The 11,102-nt window shown below is 34.1% G+C and overlaps 2 protein-coding genes across 2 annotated transcripts in view; one reads left to right on the forward strand and one right to left on the reverse strand.

Annotated features, from left to right (window-relative positions):
- The first annotated feature begins 457 nt into the window (after nt 1-457).
- On the forward strand, nt 458-5,521 carry LOC117100122 (U1 small nuclear ribonucleoprotein C-like). The gene is made up of 5 exons (XM_033239701.1): nt 458-573; nt 2,576-2,618; nt 3,335-3,443; nt 3,730-3,939; nt 4,500-5,521. Exons 1-5 carry the CDS (start codon nt 566-568, stop codon nt 4,616-4,618), a joined length of 489 nt encoding a protein of 162 aa, XP_033095592.1. The 5' UTR covers nt 458-565; the 3' UTR covers nt 4,619-5,521.
- A 743-nt stretch (nt 5,522-6,264) lies between these two features.
- LOC117100123 (DNA-binding protein SMUBP-2-like) overlaps nt 6,265-11,102 on the reverse strand; it is a 30,145-nt gene continuing 25,307 nt past the window's right edge. The window contains exons 11-17 of the mRNA XM_033239703.1: nt 10,230-10,348; nt 9,690-9,784; nt 9,246-9,369; nt 8,376-8,552; nt 7,902-8,124; nt 7,280-7,409; nt 6,265-7,048 (exon numbers count right to left, since the gene is read on the reverse strand). Of these exons, the coding sequence (XP_033095594.1) occupies nt 6,284-7,048; nt 7,280-7,409; nt 7,902-8,124; nt 8,376-8,552; nt 9,246-9,369; nt 9,690-9,784; nt 10,230-10,348 (1,633 nt within the window). The 3' untranslated portion in view covers nt 6,265-6,283. The remainder of the gene's footprint in view (nt 7,049-7,279; nt 7,410-7,901; nt 8,125-8,375; nt 8,553-9,245; nt 9,370-9,689; nt 9,785-10,229; nt 10,349-11,102) is intronic.

Here is an 11,102-nt window from a genome sequence, read left to right on the forward strand (position 1 = left end):
CATGCGAAAAGGAGTGTGAACGATCAGCTGCTTTAATCAGATTTGAATTCCCAAATGGTGCCATAATGGCCCAGATGGTTAAGGCGTCTGACAGCAGAAGGACCCAGACTGAAGCCAATTACATGCCAATAAAATATTTAAAACAATTCAATACCAATAAATCGGTTAAAAAAGACGGCCATTTTGAATTTCAAAATGGAGGCCCAAGATGTGAATGAAAAAAGTGACACCCACATTTTTCTTAATCAGCAGTGTTTTTAGAGTTTTTTAAACATCTGCCCAAAATTTTTCTTTCTTTTTCTATATTAAGCCACCCGCAGCCTGTTTCATTGGTCAATTTTCTGAACTCTTCTAGCGATTCTGAGATTCATGAGATTTTACCAAACTATCCTACGTTAAAAAATTGCCTCACACGCACGCTGCGGGTTCGTTGGGGGCGCTCTTCGACAATTGATTGACGCTACTTCTTCGATCGTACGTAACGTATCGTCGGTCGCTGGCGGAGAAAGATTGTGTGGAAGGAGCTCTTTCTCATTTGTTTAGAGTGTAAAACCCTTAGTTTAAAATGCCTAAGTAAGTCGAATATTAAGTAAAGATTTACCAAAATTTGCGGTGTTGACAGTAATTCATATTAACGTAAATCATGATTACATGCTATGACTAGAAATTAGGCCCTAGTCTAGGTCACTTACGATAGGCAAGCCTAGTCTAGCTAGGGAAGCGCCTAGGCTAGCCTACCTAGGCCAAGGCCCGTAGGTCTACTAGGCTAGGTTTTATTGAAGGGATAGGCTGGCCTACAGTAGGCCTAGGCGGTTGGCTAGCTAGAGACCTAGTCCCCTACGCTTTCTAGTGTCTAGCAGTAGGTACATATTCTAGGCTAAGCTTTTAGGCTAGGCCTAGTTAGTAGAGTATTAAATAGGCCCAACTAACAAGCAAGGCTAAGAAGAAGAGGCTTTTTGCTGCGAAGCAGCCAATTCATATTCTTGACAGCAATTTAGCAATTACTAATATAGACAATGGGTCGTGTCTCATATTATTTGTTATATTTTTATTATTCATTATTTTCACTTGACTCGCATAAATAATTTTGTTCGAAGAACATTTATATGCAGTTGTACTTCGCAGCACTTCACTTGCAATTTGCAATTTCTAGTTTTATACCTTGTTTGTAACCTTGTTCCTTAAACTTATTTTTTTTAAAGATTATCAGAAAATCGAGCCCTATCTTAACAACTAGTCTAGGGCTAGTATGTAGTAGTGGTACAGTAAAACTTTCCTAAGTCGATCTTATTTTACATGCCAAATTGTTGTGTTTTTCATTGATTAACGATTGAACGATTTTTCACTGCCATTTTGGATTCAACTTAGGCAAGTTCAATTGGCAGTAGGACCTAATTAGTATGTCAGAGGCCTAGGTCCTAATGGCAATTTTCCGAAATATTTCTACAGACTAAAGGTAGGCCTACTACTGACTGCCATTATGCACAAATGAATTCAAACTCAATGTGTGATATGGTGATAAACATAATAGAATGTTCAATATTTACGTGGTCCAGATACGTATACATAGAAATTTAACTAATACGATTGTAGTCCGGTTTTGAGTACACTATAGAAAAAAGAGAGCCGAAGGAGCCTTGATTTCCTGAAACCTGTGGGGCTGAAGGCAATTTTTGAAGGAAATAAAGGATCCTAAGGCTTCTATTTCCTGTGGTGTAATATGGATTTACGTAACTATAATTGCTTTATAAGTCAGTTGTGACGCCATCACCTATGGTCCTTTTCAAACTGATGGTTGCGGTGGCCGGTTTTGATCAATATATTAACTGCGATTTGTTTGGTAGTACACACACAACTCTTCACACAGATCTTTGCAGCTCTTCACAATACAAAGAAGATGAATAAATTGATTGTGGTTTACTAGGTAGACATTAGGAATTTGTTTATTAGATTAAAATGTATTGTAAACATTATGAATTATTTCAGCATTGCCTTATTTTTTTTATTTCAATCATCTTGTTATCTCATAAGCATTACGCCTTTCTAGGCTTATCCTGGGATGGTCTAGAATTCATTTGTGTTAACCAGCGCCGTAGAGGGAGATTTGTTAGGTTCGCTGTGTGCATTCATAGCTTGGCCTAACAACATAGTATTCATTGTTATGTATAATCATCCCAGCTTTTTGGTCACCATGACCAGATATACAAAAGATCGGAGGCACTACAATATAACAAATTAGGGATCAGACGGGATCAGGGATAGGAAAATTCAGTGCAAATGAAAGTTATGATGTCACCACTGATTTATAATAATTATTATTCATTTTAATATAAAACTTATAATTTGTTATACAGTACTTAGTTGGAGAAAACAAATGTTTAAAATTTAAGAATAGCTTCTGGTTCAGCTTTAATGCACATTTTTTAAGATTTTTTTTTTTTTGAGTTACAACAGTAATGTTAGTAAGGATGAATGTGGAATACTTTGAAAATGCAGAAAAGCTGAAGCTGATCTTAATTTTTTTGAATAATTTAACAAACATTAAAATTACTATTTGTTTTATTTTAAATTTCAGATACTATTGTGATTATTGCGATACATACCTAACCCATGATTCAGTAAGTATCAAGAATTTGCTTGAAACATTTGCAGCATAATTGTGCTGCATTACGTATGGGCATAGTCATCTATGGTAGCAACCATAGAAACACAGTTAGCAGCTTCATTTTCACATCATTCCACAAAGTGCACACAAGACAGATGTGTACATTGGACCTCCTGTTTAAACTCCATATCCAAAACAACTTGGTTCTGTTTACCACTAGGTGGGGATGTTGTCCATGATCTCTAAGCACCTGGTTGTCTGTTGCAGAACAAATGTGCTTACTGTTCCTTTGATGGAGTCACCTAGGTATGGGTCTTGGATTGCGCTAAAGTGGTGGTTGATAGTGACCCTCAGAGATTCTGCATTTTATTGATATTTATTTCTGGAAATAAATCCTGTGTTGGGATTTAGAGTGTTATCCCAGATATCAACATTGATGACTTGCTTGTTTTCTCATTATTGTTTCTCTGTATTCTGTTATTCCGGTTTTGTGATGTTTTTCTGTTGATATCTATAAATCAAGTCAACTCAAAATTCATCAGGTAATTTAAATTCTCAAATATTTGTATTACAATCATAAACAGCTTGTATGGCACCATCAGTTTGCCAATTTATATGAGTTAAGTATTCAGCTCTTTTGACCACACCATCACAAGATTTTTTTAAAAATCCACAATCCATTCCAATTACAGGTGTCGGTATTAATACGCTTGTGTTTTACTTTTTCAGCCATCTGTTAGAAAGACACACTGTACTGGTAGAAAACACAAAGAAAATGTAAGAATATATTATCAGAAATGGATGGAGGAGCAAGCGCAGAATCTTATTGATAGAACAAGTGAGTTTTTTTTTTGTTTTTTTTTCCCACTTTGGAATTTCCATTTCATACAGTATATCACCCACCAATAACAGGATGGCTCTTGAGGCTTTATAATAATGAAAAACTGTCAGATATTTAACCAGAAAATAGATGGAAATCAAAATGTTAATACAGTAGTAATGTAAAATGAATTTGAATGACTTTTATAAGTGCATCTCATTTGCTGAAACTGGAGAGGGCTCACATGTAATTAAAACAATAATATGTGCTTTAAATTATTTAAATGTACAATTTTGTTTTATAGCTGCTGCATATCAAGCAGGTAAAATACAACACAACCCCTTCCCAGGAGCAGCAGGTGTACCCCCTGGTGGCTCAGCTATTCCACCACCTGCAAACTATGCACCTGGTGGTCCAAGACCAGTTGGACCAGGTGGTCAAGTAAGGGGACCTCCACCTGGAATGGGACCACCACCTGGATTACTGATGAGACCACCTGGCCCAGGCGGACCAAGTAAGCATTAAATTTTACCTCTTTCCAACAATTATTGGTTTTTTTTTTTCTTTTAAGAATGCATTGTGGTATTACCGGTAGTTACTTTTACTGAAGGTGTTCTGTGTTTTTAACATTTCTTACAATCCTTCATCTTTCAAGTAGTCTAGAAAAAGCAATGCTCATGATTTTTCTGTACTGTACTAGGGGAACTTTCAACTGCCCAATAATGTAAATATTCTCTGCACAACTTATAATAATAATGACTTTATTTGAAAATGGAAAACTTGATCACAAATTAAATGTGTTTTTCACAAGGCCATTTTTGAAGTAAATTTAAATTACAAAAACAATTACAAGACAAAGGAAAGACTTTAAAAAAAAAAGCAAAACAGAAATAAAAAAGTAAAAAGAAACCAAAAATATATATATTATCTTATGCAAGAAACTTTCGGTTATTTGTTACGACATTATTATTTTTCTAGATTTAACTATTGTTTCACGATACAGGATATTATTACTTTCTTACGTATTAATTAATGTGAATCTATATAAATTTATTAATTTTCCTTTTTCAACAGTGATGCGACCAATGGGATCAGGACCATTATTAGGACCTATGCCACCAATGGGCCCTGGAATGATGCCCCCACGAATGTTATCAGCACCAAGAATGCCTGTCTCAACTGAACAAAAATGAAGTAGCGAGCAAAAGAACTTCTTTTAGCAATTTTTGAGACTTGCAAAACTTAATGCGTATGTTGGTACTGGATAAGATGAAATCAGTAAAGATTCTGTCAGTTAACAAGGTCTTGAATTCTAGAATAATGCTGGTGTATTTGACCTTGGCAAGGATTCCAGGATAAGTTAGACATGTACCCCCATCATAAACAAGTCCCTACCGTCTAACAATTTGCAGATAGGAAGTCAAGTTACTGTCAATACTTTAATCATACAAGCATCTTGTGCCTGCTATGTCTAAGAAAATTCCATTTACCATATGTGATGAAATAATGAGTGGACTAGGCAGCGGGTTGCATTTCACGTCTAGGATTTATTGACAGAAACAGACTTTCCCAAACTTGAGAAAAGCTGGAGGTAATTTAGACCTGTAGCGATGTCGCTCACTTTCAACATGACATGTTTCTTTAGGTCAAGTGGAGAAAAAATAGGTTCTCATCCTTCCCCATTTTTTGGGCCGTAGCCTTTTTAAAAAAGTTGATAAGTCTGGTAACACTCGCTTAATATGATCTATACAGGACACAAAATATAAATTACTACTATAATAATTAATAAATTTTTACTTGGCCTTACTGTACCTCTCAAATGAGCATCTTGTTGGTTGATTGATAGCATTAAGCTGTGTACAGATTATCAGATTCTATTTAGGCATATCACATGTTTTTGTCAAATCAAATTTGATAGTCTTGACAGGGCCTTGAGTTAGTACTACATGGTGCTGTAGAATATTTCATTATATTGCTTATATAATGTATACTATAATAATGCAATAATAATAGTATTCAACATACAATGCTCATTTCCGTTTTAATACATTGTGAATGTTTTTTGTACAAATAAAACACCTTTTGACCAAACATGAGGCTTGTATATTAAGTTGATTTGTTATGTTGTACATAATAATGTCATTATTACAGTACTGTACAGTACAATAATAATTTTACAATACTAAAATAAATGTTAATTACATTATTGTTATTAATATAGCACTATATACTATAAACACATTATCTTCAATAAATAAAAATATTATTCATTTTTTTTTTGGTAAAGAAATGATGCTCATTACTGTAAAAGGAAATACCCATGGTGTTTCCAGAGAGACTCATTTTAGGATATTGAATTTTAAAAGAATCAGCTTATTGCATATCCATTTCATAAGGCACTTGGTCTCCTTCCCTGGTCATTGGATACAGGAGACTCTCAATTAAAAGCCCGAAGACTTCACGATATGCCACATGGCTTCTACATAGAAACTATCCACCCACCCCTGCAAAAATATTTTACAGTACTATTAAACCTCCATATGAACATAACTGAAGTGGGAGGTAAGCACAACATTACTACCTGAGGAAGACATGCCTTTACAAGAAGCAGCCGGTAAAGAGTATAACAGTAGCAGAATTCATCTGGTGGTGTTAGCCACTATAATCAAGTTCCATATATAATAATGGTGCTTCTCTTACAGCACACTGCTAAAAACTGCAACACATCCTATCAATGTACGGAAAATCAGAATGTTTGTATTTTTAACAAAATATATATATATATAAATATATATATCTGTCTCTTATACACATCTAGATGTGTATAAGAGACAGGTTCACACATGGTTAAATATCTATTACTTTTTATGATCTTTCCTCTTACGCAAAGCTTCCATCTCGGTAGTCTTTGCATCTAATTTTCTTTGAAGATTAGCTTTTCTGGCAGGGTCAATCTTTTTCTCTTTTGTCCCACTACCATTTCTAAACACCTTCTCTCTCTGAAGTTGGTTGCGTGCTCGAGCATGTGCCTTGTCCCCACAACCATGAATCTCTGGCATGTGGTGAGACAAACAATATCTCCGGTTGCAAAAAATACACAGTTGACCAATAAGTGCTATTTTTTCCTTGCATTTTACAAAATTGCATGTGTTGTCTCCTTTAACAGCTGCAGCAATAAGAGCCTCAAAGTCATCACCGTCCACTTTCTCTATCACTTTCTTTTGATTTTGTTTTGCTTTCTTTTTTGTCACTGATTTATCATTATCTTTCAATTTCTTTATATGCATTTTCTCGCACTGAAGTTCATGCAACAAGAGATTGCCAAGGTTTACTTCCTTTTTGCAGTACTGACAATTCCTAATACTTGAGGCATCAACTTTTTCGATGTTGTCTTCAACAGCAGCTGCTCCCTCAGGGGTCATACCTTCTACTTCCTCTTTAGCTGCCATTTCTGGAGAGCTTGAATGTTTTTTATTTTTTTTACTCTTCATTTTCATTGGCATTGATTGGGTATCATTTGACGGGTGAGCTGCTTTTTCTTTGGTTTGCTTTTTACTAATGCTGATATGACGCATGTTATCTTCACCTGTACTGACATGAATAAGCCCAAGTCTTTCTGCAATCTTAAAAAAAAAAGTTAAAATTTTAAGCAGTTTGAAACAAATCAAAAACATTTGTTTGGAACATTAAACATTACCAAAATCTGGTTTGATCTCTGATTCTTTTGATTTAAAAAATGTTTTAATCCAATCAGATAGATACACAACCAAATTCAATATAGTTAATAATTGTATCCACTCTTTGTGTTATTTAGAGTTATAACAGAGTTAGTTAAATGGACACAAAAATTTCACCTCATGAACTAGAAATCTTTCTTTTGAGTTCAGGTTTGTAGAGAAGGCCATGGCCATTCTGCTGTTATCATTTAAAAATTCCTCAACTTGAGTTTGAATCTCTTTTTCAGTCAGACACTGCATTCCTCCTCTGAAGAAACAAGTTGAACAAAAAAAAAATAATTGCATTAGCATTCAGGTGTTCGTTTTAAATGTTTGTATGCAATCTCTTGCCATTTGAATATTTAAAGTGTTTAATAATGCAAACTTAGAGATACCACATAGTGTATTGGAATGTTACCCCTTGTGCAAAGCTCCATCCAATGGCATGGGTTTATTAGTAGGCCAATATAAGAAATACATAATATGTAATATAGTAGAGAGAGCTGTGTTAGTCTGGTAGACGTATGAAATTAAAACACTGGTGGCCCTTTATAGACTAAATTCAATTATTTAATACACAAGCTTTCGCCTGTAGTCTAAGCTAGATTCATCAGGTGTTGATGTAGCTACCTCACCTGATGAAGCTAGTATAGACTGCTGGTGAAAGCTTGTGAATTAAATAATTGAAAATAGTCATATAAAGTGCAGTGCGACCAGTGCTTTTATTTCATAATTTATAGTATTCATTTTGACAACATACTTTGCAACTGATGATTGTTCTCTAATACTAGCTGTATTCTTGGTAGCAGATTTTCCCCTTCCTTCTCCCTTCTGAGTATTTCCTTTCTTCTGACTTTGCTTAGGCCTAGGATTCTGACATCTTGAACCAGTTGTGGGCTTAACTTTCTTGACGGCAGACACTTTCTGAAGACCACTGAAGTCAATGTAATCAGGCCTAGGAACATCATCCCATTGATTCATTTCTGGGGAGAAGCGATAAATTTAGGATTATGTATCAATAAAGCCTGCTTTGTAAGGTTAATGATTTTCAGTTTATAGAGATTTATGTGTCTGTATAATTTATATACTGTATTACTGTATATCTACATTAAAATAAATTTTGTAAAAGGTGAAAATTAAATGATTCTATTTAAATAGAATTAAATATGAAAATACAACTAGCTAAAGAAAAATGATACAATAAAGTATCTGTGTATATTATAAAGATTCATACCATTCTGATAGTGAAATACACTTCTCACTTCACCATTACTGTTTATGTAATTTACCAATGATTTTAGGAATTCATGATGGCTAACAGTTTCAGAATCGCAGAATACGGCAAGATGTCGTCTGGCACGTGTTATGGCAACGTTGATACGTCGATTCTCGGCAAGAAAGCCAACTTCACCTACGATGGACAAACAAAATAAATTATGCTGCCTCTTACAAGGCAGTTTGGCGCAGTGGGAACGGTTTGGTTTCTCAACCTCGAGGTCGCAGTTTCAATCCCTTACTGTGTATTTTGTTATCTGCATTGCTTCTCTCCACCCTGGTGGGGGTTACCTGCTTTATAACCTCAAGGAAGAGGCACATTATAAATGCTAACACCAGTACCAGTAAATTAGCTAAATATTCTATAATGTATTACCATCTATTAGTAATTGTCTTAACACATGATGGAAACAAAATAATGAATAGGTAATACAGTTTGTTTTGTAGTGGTGATGAATAGGTAATACAGTTTGTTTTGTAGTGGTGAGAAAAAGTTAGTAGCTTATTTATATTTGAATTTAGAACTACTGTATAGAATTGGAAGATGAGCATCTCCACCAAATCTTGAACATGATCTAAACAGACATCAAAGGAATGCTGAATGCTGCCCTCTATATACACACACTTGAAAAACTTCCACAGATTATAATGGGTAAAATGTTTGTGTTAGTAAGTGGCTAATCTCAATTCTTATGAATATTAATACTTCATGAGATAAAGCAATACTAACTACAACACCAGCGAGAAGTAAAAAAAAAACAATAAACGATACTATTGCTTTTAACAAGAGCAATGCTTTTGGCTAAAAATTGTATTAAAGTTCAATAACCTTTGGTATTGGAACGCACAAGGGAGATGATGACTGCTTCCTTTTCTCTTCCTTGAAATCCATCAACAGATTTGATCTCCAAGTCTGGATACTTAGCAGAAATTCTTAAGCGAACAAGATCAACCTAGAAAAATGATTTCAAAATATTACACTGTCTATGAAAACAGATGTTTGGTTTTTTTTAATAGCATTGATTTTCACTGATTTTGATTTGACATAATTATATATTTGGGTATATAAAGCGACTCAGAACTGCGTTCACACCTCCTTATATTCAATGAAAATGTATTGCTTTTATCTCTGTTGAGGATTTTTAAAACTTTAAGAGATGCCTTTAGTGCTTCAATACTGGTATTTTATTATTTATTCTTTATCTTCAGACAACTTTTACCCTATTTACTTAGAGTACTTCACACAAAATGTCATTAAAAATGATAAGCCAACCTGCAGATTGTATGGTGATATTACAGCTATTTCCGATGATCGAAGACCAGATGATAATAATCGCTCAATATGAGCAGCAACTAAATCAGCTTCACCTACAATGAAATTTATCAAAATTTAATATATAAAAGCAGGATTTGATTTATATATAAATATATTCACCATCTATGTATTCCAGAGAGTATATATTCAATCAATCAATCAACCAATCAATGAGTCAGCTTAACAATCTTTACCAATTAAAAATTTGTTTATAGAGTAGTAGCATCCACAAACTATGGAAAAGTTTAAAAATGCAATAGGATTATTCTATTATTTTTAGGGGTGTCCCATTGGAAATTGGTAAGTACAGTATTCTCAAAATAGCTAAAGTAATATCACAGAAACCGAATATTTGTAGCAAGATATTCACAATTATTACACACTGATTTTTACATTTTCAACATGCATTGAAAGGTAGAAGCAGACTATCACATGCCCTCATGACACTATCACTTTAAATAACTGATCAAGGTATTCTACAATACCCAAAGCACATACCTTCGTTACCACGCGATATTTCATCCGGAAGGTCTAGTTCGTGCATGTCACAACCAGCGGTGTCTACTAGCAACAGTGGGATACATGTGTCCTCTGTCTCTGCAACATGTGCAAGGTCCCTGGAGGAATGACAAGATAAAAACCAAACTTTTTATGCCAACAATTGTGATCATTTTAGTTTTTATTTTTAGTGGTTGTAATGTATTGGAAAGTTAACTATATTTGTTAAAGAGTACTTTTTGTATGTTTTGAAACAAACATGTTTCAACATTTAATAGTAAAGAATAAAATCTAAATATTACCACTCATTTTATTAAAATGTTGAAATGTTATCTTCTCAGTGGTATTTTTCCTTCCTTTTCAAAATTTTAGGCTTACTATATATAAGTATGGACATTGACTTCTTCTCTGTGAAAGGGAGAGTGATCTTCCAACAATTCAATGCATAAATTCCATTTCCAATTAAAATCCATCAGGAATTATCAAATCTAATTCTATAAATTGTTTCTGAGTTCTGATCCAAAAACAATTTTAACTCTTCAAGAAATTCTAAAAAAGGGTATAAAAGAGGGAAGCGATTATGACTCATATAGGCAGGTGTTCTAATATGATATAAAACATACAATTCAATTACTTGTGAATATACAATGTAATGTCAGTGATAATGAAGTATTGGCAATAAAGTCCTGAGTCACTCACAACACATCCTCTAAACAACCCCCAGCTATTGACAGCATGAGTCAGTAATCACTGAATTGAAATAACTATATTGATGTGATTCCGCTTTAAGTCATTGCAAATTGAAATTCAGATCACAATTCTACTAATTATACTCACAACTAAATAGTCCATATACAATGCTCCTTAACATAG

The sequence above is a fragment of the Anneissia japonica genome, unplaced genomic scaffold, assembly GCF_011630105.1.
Source record: "Anneissia japonica isolate Jap-2015-1 unplaced genomic scaffold, ASM1163010v1 scaffold241_len727266_cov204, whole genome shotgun sequence".
Lineage (NCBI taxonomy): Eukaryota > Metazoa > Echinodermata > Crinoidea > Comatulida > Comatulidae > Anneissia > Anneissia japonica.

Bases quoted from the DNA above. Each gene is read 5' to 3' on its own strand.
- LOC117100122 (XM_033239701.1), top strand. The intron at 3,444-3,729 runs GTGAGTTTTTTT...TTTGTTTTATAG, and splicing joins GAATCTTATTGATAGAACAA to CTGCTGCATATCAAGCAGGT. The intron at 3,940-4,499 runs GTAAGCATTAAA...CTTTTTCAACAG, and splicing joins ACCTGGCCCAGGCGGACCAA to TGATGCGACCAATGGGATCA.